This window comes from Polyodon spathula, chromosome 15, assembly GCF_017654505.1.
Source record: "Polyodon spathula isolate WHYD16114869_AA chromosome 15, ASM1765450v1, whole genome shotgun sequence".
Taxonomy (NCBI): Eukaryota; Metazoa; Chordata; class Actinopteri; order Acipenseriformes; family Polyodontidae; genus Polyodon; species Polyodon spathula.
Window position 1 is genome coordinate 17,808,797 of NC_054548.1, and position 23,217 is coordinate 17,832,013.

Sequence of the window (23,217 nt, forward strand, 5' to 3'; positions counted from 1 at the left end):
GTTTCTGGAGAAACTTCATCTGCGTTGCAAAAACACGACAGGTCAAAAGTCATGGTCAAGGTTATTTTTGGATATCGAGTACTTGGTTTCCTATACAGGTTCTATAGCAAACATCACTCTTATCTGCAGTGTGTAAGGAGCAATATACTGTCAAAAATGTGAATTATCCAGTTTTACCATGAACGACAGGTCACAGGTCAAAGTCCAAGACATTTTTGGAAATGTATTAGTTGCTTTCCTATACATATTCAATAGTAAACATGAGTCTATCTGCAGTGTGTAAGGAGATATAAGCTAGCAAACATTTTGTGACCCCCAAAAAAGAGGTCAAAGTTCAAAATAAAGGTTTTACATCAAGTATACACAATACATAGTCATTACTTGGAGTCAGTTGACAGCTATCAGCATGCACAAACAGAACAGTTCTGCGTGACATGGTTCCTGAGTTACAGCCATTACAGTTTTTGGGGGTCACGGTTTCGTAGTTTATGACATCATACAAACCCAAGATGGAATTATTTTCCAGTAACTCACTGAAGCCCATCTATGCTATATTTATTACACATTTTTATAAGTGTGGTTGAACTAGGCAATGCAAACAAACGAAACAGAAAAGTAAAATATAAAATAATGTAGTAAACCACCCCCCCCCCCCACTCCTCGATTAAATGATATTTTAGAATGAAAAACTGAGCATCATTGTGAGATGCTGAATCTTCATGCAAATGTACAAATGTGCTATTTTTAGCAAGATTATCACTAGAGTTCATGATATCAAAATAACAGTCTCAAAAGGATCTGGGGTGTTTATTAAAATAATTACTTCCCTGACCTTGCTCTGCCTGAAAACAACACATTTCTCATTACAGTGATGGGTTTTTGCAATCAGACTGGTGAAGCAGATAAATAATAGGGACTGTGGAAAAGGTTTTGTTGTGGCACTTGTGTGTTTCTTATCCCCACTTCCCACTCAAGTGCCAATAATGGGAAAACGTGTAGAGATTGCAATTTGGGCTTCCAATTTCAAGCTCTTTGAAGCCGATTCAATTGTTACTGGTACTTTGATTAAGAAAAAAAAGAGCCAGTCTGTCTCTGGAACATTTGTATCAAATGACTGAAAAGTAAAGAACATAAAATAAATATTTGCATTATGCAAAATCATGTTATGTTCTTAATAAATGCTTTATACCACCATTGATCCAAAGGAAATTAAATCAATTTTTTATTTTTTAAAGATGAGTGAAAGTGTTAATTAATTGCAAACCCACCATGCACTAGTACTTTGCGTGTTCGTTTTTCCATTGTGTTAATACCCATCCTCAGCCAAGATCTGCACTCCAGACTGTGTTACTCACCCTGAACACTACATCGCAGGACCTTTACCAAGTGAGCTAGTGTACTCTGGGACTGATTACTGTACTTTTGAGAATCTCACTATGCAAAACTTAAGACATTGCTTGGCAGCTTGAAAACCTGTATGTAAAACAATTAGATACCAGAATAGAATAGTTAAAAAAATTAAAAGGAGTCTGTTTTTTGCTCCTTTTTCTATATAGATAGAATATAAAAATATATTACTATTCTATATTAGCAATTCATATCCCACAGAACATAAATCCCTATAGAAATCTCTATCCAAATATCACACAGTATAATTGTACTGTAAACAGTTCTCCCTTGCTATATCGCAGGTCTCGGGGGACATACAACATGAGCGTTATAACAACACGCATCTGACTAAAATACAAAATAAAATAACTCCCTCTCTATAATGTAATATAGTGAAGCAAAAAAGTAACTTTCTGTGAATTAACCATGCAAAAGCACCATTATCAAAAAAATATCAAAAGGTAACATTCCCACTCGTGGATCATTTTAATTAGTAGTTTTTAAACTATAAATAGCCTGGCTAAACGGCGGTCGGGAGTTCAGTTCAAAGCGACAGACAAGCAAACCAAGTGCAAGAAGGAGAGCGGGTCGGGAGAGATGAAGAGGGAATGGGCTCGCCCCAGGTTCGGCAGCTCCTCTCATAGCAAAAAGGTCAATACATTAGGAAAGACAACCACATAATAGTCCTACTATTTATTTAGTTATAAAGCGAATGCTGAATAAGATGTCTGTATTATTATTATTTTTAATTTAGACAGTGATTTTTACCCTGGTTTTCTCCCCAATTTGGAATACCCAATTATTATTTTTATCCCATTTCTCCGTTGCAACTCCCACTCCGACTCGGAAAACAGAGGCAGACACACCTGTCCTGCCAAGCCATCAGACCCGCAGACGCCCTGTCGGCCACAGAAGTCGCTGGTGCACAGTGAACCGAGGATTACCCTGCCGACGTGAACCCTCCCCACCCGGGCGGTGCTCAGCCAATTGTGCGCCGCCCCCTGGGAACTCCCGGCCATGATTGGCGATGGCATAACCTGGACTCAAACTAGCGATCTCCAGGCTATAGGGCGCATCTTGCTCTCCACGCAGAGCGCCTTCACTAGATGCGCCACTCTGGAACCCCAAGATGTCTGTGTTATAAAGTGCCAGTGCAGTTTTTCTTAAGTTAAGATACTGTATCAAAAGGGAGAGACAGAATTGGAAGTTAGTCCGAGAAGTTGTTTACAGTTTGAACAACACCACTACTGTATTTACTGTAGAAATATTGCATGAATCACTAGTATAGAGAATTGGGGGATATGCTGTAGCAGCGTTATATCCGAGGCACATTATAACCAAGAGTTTTATAGCGAGGGCGCACTGTATACAGTATAACTACATCATGACATGGATTTCCATACATGCCTAAAGAGATTTAGTGTTAGTATCTTTTTGAGAAAGCCTCTCCACGAGGGATATATCTTGGCAGACCTCCATCGGTGAAACATGGGGATAGTATTGATTGACTCAGACACCACTTTAAACACCCATTAAAAGTGTGGGAATATGTTTACATGGCATGTGGCAATTCACTGGCAATCTGATTGTAAAGAGAACAAACATATCAAATGCAACACCAGTGGTTCCTCTGAAGAATGCAGAAACAATAGGCCCCTCAAAGCAGGGACAGGAGGAGGATTAAACATGGGTGTTTAAAACATGAAAAAGTGCTAATGACTAACTGTATCTCTTTTTATTCTCTCAGTCTACATTTGTATTACAAGTACATTTCTGGTTCCATAAGAGCCAACTTCCCAACGTTTTGGTATGTTTAGCATGCCTTTGTCAAGGAAAACTGCTTTCGAAAACAAACATGGAGGTATTTATAGGCTTTTGTTGCCATGGTAACCTCACATGTATGTCTCTTTAAATCTGTCTGTGATGTTATTCACTATATAGCTAATGATGTAATTATCTACTGCTCCTTTCTATTTAAACCTTCAGGCATCATGGTATCTAGTCTATTTATCCATTTACTTTCTTTTATATTTATATGGTGGATGCTTTCAACAATGAAAACATCTAACACTTCAATGCGCTCACTCAAAACATAAGGTCAAAACTATAAGAAACCAAGCCATGCAGACAAATATTTGGCTAGTTCCTTCATCAATGTACTGTACTGTTTCTTACAATTATGTTCCTGCAACAGACACTCAAGGCCACAACTACAATGATTTCATTTGCATTTATAATAGGTCTGATGCTATATATAAAGTTTGACTTTCATTAAACATCTGTTAAGGCTGCTACGAAGCATAACAGTAGCTTAGAATGGTTTGATGAATAGCAAACATGAATTAATTCATCAGAAACGACTTTCAATCGCTTTGGGAGATAATGCCATACCGAAGCTGCATGACACAACAAACTGCTTACAAATGTTGGCTCATTTCTAGATCGGCATTAATTGTCACTGCGGGTTTGTTATGTAGCTGGCTGGCAATGTCAAAAGCTGTCACCACAGGGCTAGGCAGTATGAAACATAACCGTGGCTGATGCTCACAATCATTTGCCAGTGTTAACGGCACTGCAGGGGTTTGAGATCTCTTTTTTTTTTTAAAAAAGGAAAATCAAATGTGGAGGACTTATTTTCCCAGTTTGATACACTGCATTATGACTAGACTGTAAACAGAACCCTGCTCGACCAATCTTAGTCCCTGCTCTTTGTGTAAATCCATCACACTGTGCTATTCTATGCCCACACTGTGAGTCCTCTTTCTGGGAGGCTTGGTGCCTCAATAAGGCTTACCCCAGTCCGTGTAGGGAGATCCCTGGAGCACTTCTGTGTCCTCTTCAGAGCTCTTCGCAATCTGAGCAGTGCTGAAAGTAATCTTTGAAACCTAATGACACAACTGTGGAAGCAACCCGTGCTACAAATAGCAGAAGGGATAAAGATTGAATTGTAATAACAATCTGCATAACAAGAGACACAAAAGAAGCCAGGCAAATTAATAATAATAGCAATTACAAGTTTAGAGGAACAGAATGCAGAACTATCCTTTTATTAATTTATCCGAATAATGGTCCTTTTCAACCTTAACATGCTGGGTTACAAATATTAAAAGTGCAAAAGAGTTATAACAAGACTGATAAATGCATTGGCTGAAATGCTTGACTCAAAATGTTTGATGGAGTGTTTACAGACAAGTCATAAAATATTTTTATAATGATACTTATAACTACACAGAAATAAACTGTGGAAATCTAGCATACAAAGAGGCTGAAATCAGTGTACACTGAACAAAAATATAAACGCAGCATGTAAAATGTTGGTCTCATGTTTCATGAGCTGAAATAAAAGATCCCAGAAATTTTCCATATGCACAAAAAGCTTATTTCTCTCAAATTTTGTGCACAAATTTGTTTACATCCTTGTTAGTGAGCATTTCTCCTTTGCCAAGATAATCCATCCACCTGACAGGTGTGGCATATCAAGAAGCTGATTAAACAGCATGATCATTACACAGGTACACCTTGTGCTGGGGACAATAAAAGGCCACTCTAAAATGTGCAGTTTTGTCACACAATACAATATCGCAGATATCTCAAGTTTTGAAGGAGCATGCAATTGGCATGCTGACTGCAGGAATGTCCACCAGAGCTGTTGGCAGAGAATTTAATGTTCATTTCTCTACCATAAGCCATGTCCAATGTCGTTTTAGAAAACCTGGCAGTACATCCAACCAGCCTCACAATGGCAGATCACGTGTAACCACGCCAGCCCAGGACCTCCACATCCAGCTTCTTCACCTGCGGGATCGTCTGAGACCAGTCACTCGGACAGCTGATGAAACTGTGGGTTTGCACAAACAAAGAATTTCTGCACAAACTGTCAGAAACTGTCTCAGGGAAGCTCATCTGCATGCTCGTCGCCCTCACCAGGGTCTTGACTTGAAATGACTGCAGTTGCTGCGTAACCGACTTCAGTGGGCAAATGCTCACCTTCGATGACCACTGGCATGCTGGAGAAGTGTGCTCTTCACGGATGAATCCTGGTTTCAACTGTACCGGGCAGATGGCAGACAGCGTGTATGGCGTCGTGTGGGCGTGCAGTTTGCTAATGTCAATGTTGTGAACAGAGTGCCCCATGGCGGCGGTGGGGTTATGGTATGGGCAGGCATAAGCTACGGACAACGAACACAATTGCATTTTATCAATGGCAATTTGAACGCACAGAGATACCGTGACGAGATCCTGAGGCCCACTGTCGTGCCATTCATCCACCGCCATCATCTCATGTTTCAGCATGATAATGCACGGCCCCATGTCGCAAGTATCTGTACACAATTCCTGGAAGCTGAAAATGTCCCAGTTCTTCCATGGCCTCCATATTCACCAGACATGTCACCCATTGAGCATGTTTGGGATGCTCTGGATTGACGTGTACGACAGTGTGTTCCAGTTCCCTCCAAAATATCCAGCAACTTCGCACAGCCATTGAAGAGGAGTAGGACAACATTCCACAGGCCACAATCAACAGCCTGATCAACTCTATGCAAAGGAGATGTGTCAAATGGCGGTCATACCAGATACTGACTGGTTTTCTGATCCACGTCCCTACCTTTTTTTTTAAAGGTACCTGTGACCAACAAATGCATATATGTATTCCCAGTCATGTGAAATCCATAGATTAGGGCCTAATGAATTTATTTCAATTGACTGATTTCCTTACATGAACTGTAAGTCAGTAAAATCTTTGAAATTGTTGCATGTTGCGTTTATATTTTTGTTCAGTGCAGTTATAAAAAAATCAAATAAACGTATCTATAGAATCTGTGAACAATCGATAAACTGCTTGCAATAAGTTGACTGTAGCATCACATTGAATACAATATGAAAAAGAGAAAAACAATGCTGTTTAACACTAATTGCACTCCAAATGAATATTTGACAACAAACCCACTTTAAGGACAAGCACTAACAAATACTCTGGAAATATATTACCCGCAGTCGTAAAGGCTTCAAACAGCAGTAGCTGTGAGAAGTTCAAGGGTCAGTTTTAACAGGAAAGATAATCCCTCTGGCAAAAGCCTACAGTCCCGCTCAAGGCAGTGCATTAGCACTCATTAGTAAATAAACCCCTGGACCTTTTCATCCATTCACCTTACTACTAACTTAAACACTGTTACATAGAGGTAGATGGTGTGGGGGTCTCTTACAGCTTGATGATTCTTCTTTTATATTCAAATACAGCACTATGACAATCTGCTGCAGCCTTCCACAGAAAGATAGACATTTTGCATAGATAGGGCTAGATTTACTCCAAATCGTCATTAGCACATTTTCTTTGCAAAGTAAAAACCCACCAAATAATGTTACAAAACCATAATTAAACAACTCAGACATTCAATCCATGGGCTTGTAGTTCAGATATGCTATACTGCTGATTTGGAGTAAATAGATTTGAGAATCTAGCCCACCGTATTTAATAAGTGTGGAAATAGGTTATACAGTATATACAGTACCTTCTACGCCAAGAACCACCACTCATAGCAGCCAAATGAAATTCTATCTGAAATAAATAGCAATATAAAAAGGTAGGCTACCACCGAAAAAAATAAAGTACCGATCCAGAATTCTAGGGACTGTTAATTGAAAGAGTGTTGTTTCATAGCTGAAATAAATTTAATTTTTCTCCCATTCGGGGTGTAACTTGTTAACTTTCATTCTACTGGGAATTTTACTTCCTTACCAGTTTCTTAACAAAAAAAACTAAAGCAGAACAAAGGATCATAAAAGTTGCAGTTTTAGATTAAATAAGGTAACATGTGGGGTATATCTGGCCAGACCTGTTATCATTTTCATTGGAACGGTTTCTTACAAAATACAGTTTGCTGACAACTTTATGATTCGGTTAGAAAACAATGAGCTGAGTGCCATACATTTAACAGAAAAGCATTACAACTCTGCACCTTTCCGGTTTTACTTTCTAGATCAAATGGTCACTTGCGGTACTTTACTCTGACCAATATAACAGTCATAGGTCATACGCAGCATCTGTAGATCAGCTCAAAGGCTGGAGAGAAACCACATAGACATGACTGCATTAAACTTAGCTAGACAGACTAAACAGTTTAGTGGAACCTTGGTTTCAACCAGTAAAAGGAAATGATTCAGATTCAGTGTGAAGGTAGCTGCCAAAAGGAAGAAGATTATACAGAAATATTTTACTGTACAGTGCAAATGACAAACTGTAACCAACTTTTTTTTTGTTGTAAAATGAAATGACATGAAATCCTAATCTGAAACATTAAGGCTTTTCTAATTTATGTAGAAACCGGCTTCTACGATATAAAAGAAAAACACACAAAATACCTAGAAACAACACAATCCTACTGTAATCCTTAACTTCAATAAAAGACATCCAAGCAATTTAATGTGTAAGATTTCTTTATTACTAATTTTTAACAATAAATTATGTATAAATGTAGGCCTGCATTTTTGTCAATGAGACATAAAACACAAATATCCTGTTGTAAATTGTCTAGATGAAACCGCTCTACACAACTAGCATGTTAGAAATCGGGAACTTCATATAACATACTCCCATATATGGCTTGCTATTTCATTCTTTTTTTTTTAATGACTACAAAAATGTAAGGAGTTGTATTCCAAGCTCCTTAATTCCTATCTAGGTCCCTCTGAAATGTTGCCAGATCCAGCTAGGGATGAAGAAAGGAAACAGACTTCCGAAGACAAGTATTTCCGCCTGCAGTTTCTCAGCACAGATTGCAGGAGAGGATACTGTAGGGCCTCTCTCGCTGTCAGCATCACTGTATTATGTTGGGTTACTGGAAACTGGCTTTCCATAAAGCTATCTATGGTACTGTTTTTCCCAAAGGGCTGCTAAAGCTATGGTTTTGTTCACATTCATATTAATTAAACATTACTGTGTCAATAAATGAAGTCAAATGCTTTTGTGATACTGATTTACTAATTCAGCTTTCATTCCTTCGCTGGTCTACAGTACCACCGCCTAACTTTGTACCGTCCTACTGGAGATTTAAACAAGTTTAACTGGGCTGGGATACTGGGTCCCTGAAGCATATTACTCACATATTACATGGTGTATACCTGATGAAAAACTCTCTAAGTGTTTGTACTGGTTATAAATTGGGTAAGGTATTTGGTTGATTATCATGAATGATTACCAGAATGTGGAGGTGCAAGCCTGGAGGTCATGATGAATGTTAAGATACAGCAGGAGTGGGGGTTGAAAATAATGCAGATGATAATAATTTAAAAAAGAAAACTAATGAGCGCAGTAATAATACTAATAACAAGTAAATAACATAAATAGTGTGGTAGGGGACAAATAATCTAGGACAAGTAATCTAGTAATGAGTGATCATTCACACATCTGTTTCATAGAGAAAGTACATAAAAACACGATTACAAACAGCTGAACTCATAATACTGAAGGCCTCAAATTAAACATTCTTGTTTTACCTCAATACAATACAGCCCTGGAAAAATCTCTGGAATCTTGCAGACCATCAAATGAGAACTTAAGTAGGGGTGTTAATTGTTTAGAGTTTAAACGTTACTGAAGTGTCAAACAATTTAAAATTGCGCTTAATCGTTTAAACGTTGTAATAAATGTGCAAGACCATTATTAATTACAAGACGCTGTCTGCAAATGACGGCTACTCAAGAGTTTTTTGTTTTGTTTTAGGTTTTTTTTTGGTCTATTTCCTACCTTTATCACATGGCATCATTGTCACTGGATATTTACTTCCCAATGTCCAGCAGGCATTTGATAACGTGACCAGCAATGTCCTCTTCGGGAGCTCGAAATAAGCACAGCCTTGTCTGAGCATATTGCAATAAAAAATGGAGACACAAAGTAAAGACTTTGATCAGCACTATGGGAACAATGTTAAAACATGTGAAAACAAAGTACCTACTGCTGGTGTTGGATCAAGAGCGGAAGATTGCTAGTAGTGCTAGGAAATGCAATAAAACTCGGACTGAAAACATAACACAGTTGATTATTGAGATAAATGCAACTGACATGCAACCAATTTCACTTGTGGAGGAGACCGGATTCTGTTAATGTTATTCAGTTAAGCCAGATTAGAGAATGTCGTGCTGATGTTTTGTTTTGTTTTTTTAGTTTGCACCCTATAGTACGGAGGGAGGTGTCGGTTTAGTTTGCAACTGCTGTTCTGAGACTCGAACGATGTTTAATGTATTTTTTTTTTTAAAAGAGACGATTGCTTTCATCTTATGATATTTATGGTCTTTTTTCTTACTGGTGCCAGTCAGACATGTAAAAACTATTGCTATTAGTAAATTACTTTTTTTTTTTTGTCTCTTTTATATACAATTAATAAATGACGATTAATGAATTAAACAGAATCTAGCAGCCCTAACTCAAAGCGTGATTACACTTAAATAATAAGTCATCTCTTCAACAGATGACAGGAGGGAGTCAGAGTGATTGACATGGTTTCTCACAGACAGGATGATTAAGCAGTGGGGATGGTGTACATATGAGGTCTTCTTCCAGCTTTTCAAATACATTTTTCTTTGTGCTATTCCATTGTGCTGCACTGCTAGGTAGGTGGCTGTTTTCGATGTTCTCATGTGCAATGTTTCTGCCAAGGAAAATAATGGGTTTCCTGTTTATTATTTGGATTACCACAGTCCACTGCTTAGTTGCCACAGTTTTGGACAGTAGATTTTATTTAAAATTGAACAGCTTAATGTGTCAAACTGCCACCCGAGTCAAACTATAAATCTTCAACGCAGGTGACTATTACACTCTGTTGATACAGTGCCTCCTGCTCTAGCTGCCACTGCATGAAACTGTTTGGATTCTACCTGTGTGCAATGTGTTATATCCCTTTGAGGGTTCCACCAGCTGTCCAAAAAATACAATGCAGATATAAGTTTAGTAAATAAGCCTGATAAGATCTTGAGCATTTTCCATCTGTTATTTTTGGTTACATGTAATCATGGATTAGAAAACCCACTGAAGTCTGGTATCCAGATGTTTCAAATCACAAAACAATCAGGATCAGGTTTATTAATGGAGTCCTACCGCTTGATGTTAAGTCTGTCATCATGTTCTATAGATAGGCTGAGAGCTAGTAGTCGTTCACACAACAATATTCTCATATTTCATTCACACCACAATGACATCATTTTGTGTGCCTGTCTGCAAGTACTAAAAACGTAGCAATGCATTAGTTGTGTTCCATTTTTAAGAGGACTGTGCTACACAGCACACAACATCTCCTGTGTTCTTAACCTCTTCTTGATCAGCCGTCATTAATTAAATCATAAGATTTCTCCAAACTAACAACAAAACACTCATGTAATATGCTGATGCCCATTAGTGTAGCAGCTTCAAACACCATTGTATTTGAGTTGTTTCTATTTTGTTTATTTATATAGCACTCATTCTATGTCTAGGCTCTGTTGATCCAGTATCGGGTGATCATGATTGTCTGCACTTGTCTGGATGATACTAAATGCCAGACACCGAACAGCCTTTATCCTTCCATTCTGCTCTTGATGACATTTCTAACTGCTTGCCACAGCTACAGCCTTCTCTTCCTGGATGCTATTGTAATGAATGGTGTTTCACCCCCACATCTTGATTTATTGACAACAAATATTTAAAGATTTTAAGGAGTTGTTATTAAGACTGGCTGCTGTTCATATCCTTAAAAAAGACATAATAGGAAAACTTAGATATCAAAACATTATTAAAATGACATTTCAAGATACCCTCCTTTAACACTGACCAACCTCGTGCATGAAATGCATGAATAACTTCCTCTCCATCTGAATCATTTTTATCAATCTAATCTCACCCGTTTGATTTGAATGAATGCATGACACCATTCAACCTTATATTTCTATAAAGAATAATTTGATAAGGTCTCCCATCTACCCACCAAAAAAAATGTATTCAGTGTCTCGCAAACCAATAACTGTAAGGACTTTTAAATTTGTAAGGGACATTGTAAAACCTAAACCTACAAATAAAATAAAGTGTAATCCTGTGCACAGCAGAAGAACAGATTGCTGTAATCAGACACGGAGGCTAGTCTCTTTGTGCTCTAGCAGATATGGCAGGCAAGTGTTGTTTGTTCACAATCTGGTGGTGCAGAAAATAATTTTCAACCCTTTCTTTTGGAGAGACACAAAAGCACAATCACCCTTTAACCCTATAAATATAAGCCTCTGTTACTTGACAGGGATTACCGTCTCTGTGGACTTTCTCTCCTATTAAACCACGTCCCTTATTATGGCTCTGGATTTACCACAGCCTTTATATGACCCAGTGTAATCCCATCATTTATCAGAGGCAGAAGGGTCAGCAAATAAAAAGACCTTTGAAAAGAAGATAGCCCCACACCACAACTTCCTTCTTCCTCTGTTTTTTATTGTTTTTTTTTTTTTTTTTTTATTTCTCTTTTTTTTTTTTTCACTGTGAAGGCCTGGGACCCTAACATGCATCTGGTTAGGTTAACCTGTTTGCTGTCATCTGAGACAGGCACAAATGAATATGAACATGATAATGACAATGTTAGTAATAAAAATAATACAAACACACACACACTGTACATACATGCATAATATATGAAAGCTGGAATTGGACAGTAATGCAGGAGAGGGAAAACTAACAAGATGTTTTTCCCCATGTTATTTGATTTGATATATACTTAAAACAATGTATCACATGTTTCTGATCCCCATTAATGGGCAGATTGAATTAAAAAAAATACTGCAGTGACTCTTTAGCTAATGCTGTGAAGGCAGCACAGAATTATAGTTGTATGGATAGTATAACATAGGGGTCTCCAACCCTGGTCCTGGAGAGCCCCTATCCAGCAGGTTTTCTAGGTGTCTTTACATCATCAGTGACTAAAGATCTGGAACACCTGTTAATCTTGACTAATTAAGCCAATAATTGGTTCAATTAAGTAAATGAGAGATTGGTTGAAACAAAAACCAGCAGCCACAGTAGCTCACCAGGACCAGGGTTAGAGACCCCTGGTATAACATAACAGAATAGTTTCGGAAGACAAGAGCTTGGCAAACAATAGTTATAAAGTAATTAACAGAAGCAGCTACAACAATTACATGTTTGTTGCAAACCTCACATTATTACAGCTTTCCATAACAAGGAATCTTTAATAATTGTTAATCTTTAATAATTTATTATTAAATAAATTATTAAAGATTGGAGAATAAATGAAGCTGACTCACATTTTTTGCGAGAATTGAATTGATTTAGATTATCTGCAGCCACATAAAAAGAACAACCTGCGTGTTTAATGACAGAATATGTATTCCACTTATGAATAGTGCATAACACTTCACAATATCAAAAGCATCACAAGCAGCAGGAGACAATGCCTCCTATTTGAATAGGATAGCGCGTTCATTCAATAAGCTGAAATAAGGCACACTTTGGTTACGGCAACTGCTAACTTTCTAATTAGGCCCCCTTTTTAATTAATCACAAGGTTTTCTTGCTGAATGTCGTTTAAAATGGTATGCAACTTCAAATGCAATTTTAATGGACTTTTTTTTTTATTCTTCCCATCCCCTTTCAACAATTACTGTGTTACATTCTTTATTTCTGGATTCATGAATTACAGCCCAGTGACCAAAACAAACAAGCCCAAGCAAGTGAAAAATGATTAAATCAGAATATTCCAGAACCGTAACATCTAACCAGAAAGATTGTAAATGTCAAGCATGTGGTAGAAAGAGCATTTAAAAAGTGTGTGTTGATTACACCGTGTAACAAATTGTTTTTTTTTTTTTGGTTCCTGGGTAGTAAGTGTTATTTCCTAATTACTTATGCCTCAAAAGTATAGAAAATGGCTATTATTCCCCACAAACTTTGCTTTTGTGACCAGGACAGTGATATTTTGAAATTTACCTATTTTCCAGAACATTCCAGAGAGATTCAGTGCTGAGTAAACTTGGAGTAACTTCTAGAATTTTGTAGAACTTTCCAGTAATATAAATAGTAGTATAAATACAGGGGCCTTAAGCCCACCAGTTCAGTTTAGTTCCAGCTGCCTAAGTGGATACATATCTGCACTTTTCTGAGATGGCATCAAGAGGCTGCAATGATGGCATTCCTGATAGGTCTCCAAGGTGGTTTTACCAAGTTTCCCTGCTATCTTTGCCTTTGGACAGCAGGGACACCAAGACGCACTACCACAGGCGGGATTGGATTGACTTCTTCCCTAAGCTGTCTGAGGCAAAGGTCAAACCCGGCGTCTTCGTTGGACCACACATAAAGAAGATCCTGGAGTGCAATGAATTCCCCAAGAAGCTCACTAGTAAGGAGAAAGCGGCCTGGAACAGCTTTGTCGCAGTGGTTCGGGGCTTCCTGGGCAATCATAAGGCCGAAAACTATGTGGAGCTGGTTGAGACTCTGGTGAAGAACTACGGCATAATGGGCTGTAGGATGTCCCTCAAAGTCCATATCCTACTTGGAGGAGCAAGGCGAGCGCTTCCACCAGGATATACTGGACTTTGAATGCCGCTACCAAGGACAGTATAACGAGAACATGATGGGAGACTACATTTGGGGGCTGATTCGTGAAAGTGATTTACAGTATAATCGTAAATCCCGAAAAACTACTCACTTCTAAATCTTTTGTAGTCATTTTTGTATTACTTTAGTATAAATACATGTTAATTTGGATTCATATGTTGTTTTTTTCTGACTTTATGTGAACGAAAAGACCGTTTTCTCATTGGAAATAGGTACATTTCAAAATATCACTGTCCTGGTCACAAAAGCAAAGTTTGTGGGGAATAATAGCCATTTTCTATACTTTCTGAGGCATAAGCAATTAGGAAATAACACTTACTACCCAGGAACAAAAATTGTGTTACGTAGTGTTACTGCTGTACTTACTGAATTCAACAACCAGTGAACACAGATTGTAATGTTAATAAAACGTCCACAGTTCTTTACTGCTTGTTCCCATCGCATCAACTGGATGGTAAACTGCTGCTGAATTAAAGGAAGGTGTCATGTATTGAACCCACACTGCTCGTCACACACTGTAAATGGACCTTCTCATAAACTACATTGCTCTCAGAAACATTTCTCTTCTAAGTTGGTCAGTAAATCAATAAAGAGCTCTGCCTGTAAATATGGTGGTGTTTTGTTTGTCTTTTGGTGGTGGTTGGCAAGGATTTGGTTAATTCCTGTCCCTGCCAAAAAAATGTGAGAATGTGACTCCTCCTTAATAGAATAATTGTTGCTAATTGGGAGTAGCCACACTGTATAAAAGGAGAGCACAGGGCAAGAGGAGGATATATATAAACAAAATCTGTGGTGTTGCTGTGTTTGTATATTCTGTCTGTGTTCAGTGAAGGTGAATGCCCAGTCTTACATCAACCTTTATTTTGGCCCTTGTGCCCCTTTATGTTATTTAGCTATTAAACTACAGCTTCCTTGCCTCTCAGTCTCTTTCCTGCCACTATCCTGTCACAGTCATTCAAAAAACAGTGAGAAGTTTCACATAAAGATAATTAGCATATATAGCATGATCAGTGTCTGCCGATTAATACTGTACTGAATTCAACAGCTATGACCTACACCAACAGCTCTGTATGCTTATACAGATGAATGGATTGACACCACTGTAGCTTGAGAATGTCCTTGTTTTATCACAATTCAATAAGTGGCTCTCTAGATATATGTAAAACAGTCGTCATGTATATGCATCCTCAGAAGGGGACAACAATAAAATTAAACGATGATATCTGTAATTTATACATTGCACCGCAACAGCTGTTACACACATAGAGATAGCAATACAAATAGGACATAGCTCTTCAGCTGTGATTTAATTGTGTCGGTTTGGTTTTGCTGGTGCAGTATGATGGGTAGCTTGAGTAGTGGATGCCTCAGTATGAAATGCAGTGTATTACATTACACCATTAAGAAGCTGAAGCTGTGATAATCTCACTGAACCTTACTTCAAAACCAATAAGGCACTAAATTACTAATAAAAGTCTAATCCTCTATAATTAAAGATACAAGCGCATATTTTATCCACCATGGCAAGAGTGTACTTATCACGCTTGTACTGAGAGGAAACTAATCAGTGTTGCATAGTTGAATAAGATGAATAAGGATTAATAAACCCTTCACCCTTCCCATTGCTTTTTACTTTTGTGTGTATTAGGGGGGTGAATGTCCACGGGACAAATGGTTCGGGTCACAAAAACACAGCTGCTGTGATTATATAACACTCATTAGCAAAGACTCAGTTACCAGGCAAACAAATATATATAAATGAACACATACAAAATACAGCTGTTGTCCAGTGTGCTCTGTGGATAATGCAGAAATTTCACTTTAAACCGAACTACGGTGTTACTGGGGGAATTAGCTTCACACAAAAAGTAGGCAGGATTTAACTTCTTGACTGACACCTGTTATATTTTTTTCTTTAAGGTCTAAAAGTTAATTGATTTTTTTTTTTATTTTTGATTAACACATAAAGTGGCACCTGGTACATTCCATGGCACTCAAGTGGTTAACTGGCTTTGCCATAAACTGTAAGAGTTAAAGAGACTCAAGACAGTTTAGCAAATGCATTCCATCCTAGGATGCTGTGGTTCTCAATTTCAACTTCTAGTACACTCAAGGACAAACAGCATTCATAACTCCAAAGAAGACAACACGCATGCCAAAAAAGGGGCATTTTTCTCATTGCCCACACCTCTGCCCTCAGCAGCTCAGCTCTGCTGCCAAGTCATGTGGTTCATTAGACCGTCCCAGGAAGAAGCACCAAGCAGACAGTCTTGCTTCTGCAATCTCCTGTATGTCAGCCCACTGCTATGCTAGGATCGGGTGTCAGCCTGACCAGCAGCACTGACAAACTATGAACTCAGCCTCTCTCACTCTCTAGATGATGAAAGTACCCATGAATGTTTAATCAGTGCTATCATCTACACGCCTGGTCACAGGAATGGGCTGAAACAAATACAAGTTCCAAATTTAATGCCCACCCTAATGGTGGGATGCTTGGATAAACACCTAAGGCTTCGCCCTCTGTGTTTATGTAGCATCCTAACCCTCAGATAGGCATTAAATTGTCATAAAATGTGTATTTTAAATTACCCTGATTGGTGAAAACAGGTCACATGGGGGTGTTGATTGTTGATATTACAGCATACCACCATCGGTTGGCACTTCTTTTCAAAAAAAGGGCCAAATTACTAGTAGATAACCAATTAGCCTTTAATAAAAAAAAACTAATTAAAAAAAAAAAAAACGCAGCCATATTGGAATTTATCGCAATAAACATAACTGACATGATTTATGCAAATGATGACCTTCTGGGATACTGAAATGTACATGAGATATTGAATGAGACTGAATTGGACACCAATGATTCATTACACTTGTGAAAAATGCAAAAGTATTAAAATTAAATCAAAACTTGAGTTCTGATCCCTCTGCTCCTTCTCCCTGAACTGTCAGAACTACAATGTTTCCTTATCCCATTCTGAAAATAAATAGTTTATACTTTCACCTTCTTTTTTTTTTTTTAAGATTTGGGTCGTTCTTAAGAGATTACTTTGTGGTTAAATGGATGTTTTGTTGCCACTGCCCCCAGTCTATGTCCGTTCTTCTCTGGTCGGCTGCATCTCCTGCCCTGCCTGATGCCATGAGTCCCATACCCTGCGCAGCTGTGTGATCGGATGCAGAATGTTCATAAATGCATCTCAACAATTCCTGTCTCACCTTTATCTCCCTATATTCTGCTATGCCCTGCACTGTTTTAAATGGTAGTTGTCTAGCTGTAAACTGCAAAGTCAGTTTGATAAGTAACGCGTATTTAACGTCTTTCTCGCCACTGTGAAGCAGCAGCACAAATCTGGTATGGATACCTCCTGTCACCCTGGATAACAAAGGACAATTAAAATAAATAAATAACAGCACCTGATATTGTTGCATGTCTTGAGGAAGGGTCTGTGTGATTTAAAAGGCAGACTCATTTGTGCTGTGTCACGATGAAAATGGCCAGCAATATTTTACTTTAAAATGTAATGAACAAACCAAGAATTACAGTACAACAAATCAAAGAAAGGATAACTGCACTTTCACTGGCAATGTTCATTTCAATTTCAATGTTCAATGTTGCATTTATACATCGTTTTATTTTTAATTTTTTTATTAATGCATTTTTTGGTTTATTTTAAAAAAATGTTCTATGGAACTATTTTTTCTTTGCTATTTTTTTCTTCCAATTTAGTTAGTTAACCCATTTTATAAGCGCAAGCCGGCACTTCATGACGTGTGATATACTCTAATAGCACCACGCCCCAGGCGATTGAAGAGTATTTCACACACCCTGCCGTGCCTTATTGCTTACATATCACACAGGCATTATTCTCTATATATCATTTTTGTATGTGATGTGCATGTAAATAAGGATTTAATAATTATCTTGTTTCTTGAAATAATTTCATTGGATACATAGATTTTAAGTCTGAAGAGGCCTATGATTAGAGTATTGCTGATATTCGCTCAGAAACAGTGAACCGGTCGCTTCCTCCCAGATGACTCCACTACGTGCCTGGTGAAATTTGTAGATTTCTAAGGCAACCAGGGGTAACATTAGTCCACTGTATCCCAACAGCCCTAAAACAACATGTTACATTTTCTGCTGCAAGAAAAGTTTCAAAATATAACTTTTTTAATGGCTGGTTGTTCTGTCAGTTCGGCCACCTGCCTTCTCTTCTGTGCTAGTCTCTAGGCAAAATGTGCACAGCTTATTCAGTTATTTATAAAGGTGACTGCAGTAAATGGCAATCTGCTTTCTAGATGTAACCTATACTTCCAAATACTGTATAACCAAACAGCAATCTGCCTTCCAAATAGAACACTAAGGTATAGTGGCCAAAAACACTAAATTGAATTTAATTCAGGCAGCTTCTGTAATCACAATTTAATCGATTTGATTTTTAATTCGTAATTCATTTATGTTAAAGCATTGAAGTCCCTGAATTGGGTCAAAGACACTTCTCGTATGCTGGTGGATTCTTGTTCCAGCGCTCTTAAATTCCCTTTAGAACTTGGTGTTAGGCTAATGATCATAGTTAACCAAATATTGTACAGTGCTTTACTATACTTATCTATGATTTGCTGTGCTTATCTGATCTTTACTAAACTTTGCCATGATCACCGAGTTACAGTACTACAAGGGGTTAATAGCATTAAGTTAGACTCCATCGTGCTTACCCCAGCCACCTGCTCTGTATCTCAAAAACAGTTCCGGTTGAAATGTAATCAACTGGTAATTATCCACTGTGCAGGGATACCTGACATGTGCCATTAATTCATAAATTAAATGAAAACAGATACAAAAGGCTGGCCGTTGTTTGATAACACATACATTTTTTACTGCTCTCCACCAATCATGTCAAAATGCAGTCAAGCATGGGCTGTAATCCAAACCAGCACTGCGGTGCTGTAGAAAAAGTTAGAAATAATTATGTTCATGTGGCATCTGGAGGCCTGTCCCTTCAGCATGTTTAATTTCTCCTAGATCATACCATTTCAAGAACAAACAGTCATATCTGCATGCATTGAATGACAATCCCTTTCACAAAAAAATCTATTTATTTTCCAGAACAAAAAAAAAAGTTTGCAGATGTTTAAAACTCCTCCAATTCATTTTTTAAAATATTTTTTTGTTAAAGTGTCCAGATTATTTCAATACAAGCCTTTCATGCTCCAAAGGATTCATTAAAGCCTTTCCCTCACAATAAGACACTTCTAAAAAGTCTTTGACACTCATCAAACCCTGTTTTGTAATTCAAAATGCATAAGCGCATAGAAGAGTGCTTGCCAAAGTACAAAAAAATACGAAGAGCTGGCATCTTCATTACACACCCGTCTTTGCAGGTTTAAAAAGGAGGTGCAATTTAAAAGGGTTTAGTTTTTACCAAAAAAAAGGAAGCCCTTGGGTGATATTCTTTGGTCTTACAATATCAATTACCAAGGTCAGAGCACAATGCAAATAACAAAAGCAGCATTCATCTTTTTTTTTTTCAGCAATGACAACTGCAGTATTATTCCCTTTTTCAATAAGTCTTGGCAATTAGTACATCGTGTGACTTATTTTGATGTAACTGGCATTTTGTCATTGGCCCTTGGTCTTCACCTGCTGGCCACATCCTCTTCTCCTCTATAGGTACTGTCCGAGACCTTTGCTGTGATATTGTCATAATAACTTGTAGACCATACTGCACATGTTAAGGGTCATGTTTTACCAAGACATATGGCCTAACTGATATTGTACAGCACCTATCCTTGTCTGGGTACATAAGAGGGGGCAATATTCACTAAGATCTGACTTGTGAGGCATTAGAAGAAGGTTTTTTCAAAGTTTCATATTGATTAAACTATTCTACACTGACAGCCTAGAACAGTTTTGGTACCCAAAGTTAAATCAGAATATAGACTACCAATAAAACAAAAAAAACCTACTCAAACATCCATTATATGATTGATAAAGCGCTTTACATATACTTAATCAGAATGCGTGATTCAGAAAGCGTGATTCACAGATGACACACCTCAAAAAGCTGTGCAATAATTATTCTTGAATAGTTAAGCCAATCACAGGGGATACACGTGTACAGTTGCCCATCACAGACCACTAATGTATTTCAATTTAACAAGAGGGTGTGCTTTAAGTTACAGTCCAACAGACCGCATCAGTGTTTGATGCAGATGAGGGAGTAGTGTTTTTGAAGGCCACTTAGCAATCAACTGAGTCAGCAGTCCTCAGAAGGATTATAACCTGCCTCCCTAATACCCCCCCCCATTTACAGAAGCAGATTAGTTGACACTTTCTTTCGCTGTCATGAAAATAGGAATGATCAGTCTGTGAGTTAAAAGACACGGGCATACAAAAGGCTAAAACAAACAATTACAGGACGCCTCTCTACCGAAAAGAACCACAGTTACACAGCCTGTGAGTATGCTTGCAGCAGTACAGCTGTGGCCAAGAGTTTTGCATCACCCTATAGAATTAACTAAATTTGCTTCATGCAATCTAATGAAACCTACTGAATAATGTTACACTAACATATTAAACTGCATACCGCTTTGCAGTTTTCCACTGACAATGAAAAACTGACACATTGAAAGATTTGACATTTAAAAATCTAACGTAAAATACTGTACTACTATGGCTTCTGTTAGACTTTTGCAATATTATTTAGTAGTTTCTTTGGTTACATTATAAATAAATGATCTAAATAAGTTTATAAAAAAAAAAAAAAGATGTCTCAAACCAATCCTAAAATTCTAGATGAAGCAAAACGTTTGACCATAGCTGTATGTTGAGGGTGTAATGCATGACAGGTGATGGCTTTTCATGTTACCTGTATTGGTCCAGTGAGGAACAAAATTGAAACACACTGACACCTTTTATTGGACTACATTGAAAATATACAAGCTTTCAAGACAACATATTGTAAGGTAGGTCCATAGGTAAAAGGTGGTAAGAGTATTTGAGAACAAATAGTGTAAATGATGTAAGGAATCAGTGGTGAATGACAAACAGTTAGATGCATTACATTGTGTAATTACCTGCCTTGCTCAGGTTGACCAAGTTGGGTTACTCCACCTTGTATGTCAGTGATTTAGGTCAACAATTACTTTTGATGTAAAACCCTCGAATTTTGAAGTTCTTATAATGAGAGCTATTTATCAAGGCTACCCCCCACACGAGACACATGAGGTACAATATGTGGTTTGGAATCATCACCACAAATGAAAGAAACACTTCCCCACAATTTGGGTAAGTTTTTATATGATGTATTTAATAAAAATCAAGTACTAGTAACTAAATGCCACAGGGTGAAAATACCAGATATTTATTGGGTGTTTTCTGTACAACGTTTTAGACTACTGTAAACATGTTTGAGATAGCCCATACAATCAAAAACAAGAAAAGCCTTGTTTCTGTTCGATGAGAATTATACAAAAGTGAGTTTTCTTATGCACCCTTCTGAAAACAACCATTATTTTTAACAGCCCATTTTAACCAATGAGTTTACATTCCTCATACAGTACTCCCATAATTAGCGCTCTTTTCAGCACTATGTGTCTGGGAGGAATGATGCCATAGCACACTAATAAAGGCTGTTCATAGAAATTTTGTTACAAAACTGTAGGGCCAAAGAGACACAATTAGCAAGGTGGTACAAATAAAAAATAATAAAATAAAAAAAAAACCCTGCTGGCCAATTTATCGACAGCACTCCAGCATAAGCTCACTAGCATTCCATTCTTGACAAAACAGAAGAAAAAAAAGATATAAAGAAAATAACAGAGCACAGCGCCTAGAGCTGCAGAACCCAGTCTCCAAAAGAGTTTACTGGAATAAAAAGTTAACAAACCTTGACCGGGGAACTGCGTATGGCTGTCTGTAGGTCACGTATGGCTGTCCCCGGAGTGGAGGCTGAGATACCGGCTGCGCATCCCAGGGAAGCCCCTGTAAGTGACAGTCTCCCTCCGTTCCTGGGTCTCTGTTTAATACCGTCCAGCAGTCTCACCAGCAGGATGTTAGCAGGCAGCTCGTCCACGCCACAGTCAACCAGTATTCGGCACTCTGGGCATCGCAACTCGTTGCGGGAGCTCAAGATGTTTTCCAGGCAGCGGCGGCAGAAGGTGTGCTGACAAGGCAGCACCTTGGCGGTGGTGTCCAGCCGTTCCAGGCATACTGAGCACTCGAGCAAATCCAAGAGGGACGACTCGTCCATTTTAGTGAATAATAATAATAATAATAATAATAATAATAATAATAATAGTAACGGTAACGGCGTTTTTTACTTCCACGTACGATACATTGAAACCAACATGCACCATACTGGCGAGAACTTCAGTATGAGCCTCAGCTGTACAATGAGAGAGGTCAAAGACTCTCACAGCAACGTCTACACGCTCGGCAATCTATATGAAACTGTGCATCAGAATAAACGAAGTGAACATGTAGGATCATCTGAAGCAGTGCTTACTATTCTCCTTTGAAATTCATTCCACTGCCTAAAACTATCGAGCAACATTCCAATGCGGGCTCCTTTTCCAGGTGTTTTTCATACCTTAATAAAGCGAACGAGTACACCATCACCATTATAACCAAATAATGTTTATGCCAGTTGATCATGCGCTGCTTTTAACGATTGTGCAAAGCAGTCCAGTCTCTCTCTCTCTCTCTCTCTCTCTCTCTCTCTCTCTCTCTCTCTCTCTCTCTCTCTCTCTCTCTCTCTCTCTCTCTCTCTCTCTCTCTCTCTCTCTCTCTCTCTCTCTCATCAGATCCTGAACGTCAAATAATGGTGTTCTGTTCCTTCATCTCAGCGTAAACTGAACGGATCGGCTTTCATTCTCACCTTTCATAGTACAGTCAATTCACACACACATCAGGAAAATTTTGTTTTGTTTTTTTTAGTTTTGTTTTGTTTTTTTGTTTGTTTGCTTTATTCCAAAAACAGTGCAATATGCGAATTAGATGAAGTTATCTAACTTCGTGTTCTTGTTGTGCGTTACTGACATAGCTGAGGTTCATGCAATTGCGTATTGACAAAGTTACCTGATACAAAATGCACCTCCAAACGATAGCTTACTTTATTTAGCACAGATTTCATTGAAATTGAGTGGGTTTCCAATTACACAGCCCGTGGGCAGTATCAGAGCAACGGAAATACGTACCAAACGACCCCTGCGTTGTCCATGGAATCCATGGAAACGTACTTAGCATT

At 38.2% G+C, this 23,217-nt stretch overlaps 1 protein-coding gene across 1 annotated transcript in view; it reads right to left on the reverse strand.

Moving 5' to 3' along the window:
* The window catches only part of LOC121328074 (E3 ubiquitin-protein ligase SH3RF3-like), a 132,657-nt gene extending 110,004 nt beyond the window's left edge, over positions 1–22,653 (reverse strand). The window contains exon 1 of the mRNA XM_041272553.1: positions 21,859–22,653. Coding sequence (XP_041128487.1) covers positions 21,859–22,221 — 363 coding nt within the window. The 5' untranslated portion in view covers positions 22,222–22,653. The remainder of the gene's footprint in view (positions 1–21,858) is intronic.
* Between the last annotated feature and the right edge of the window lie 564 nt (positions 22,654–23,217).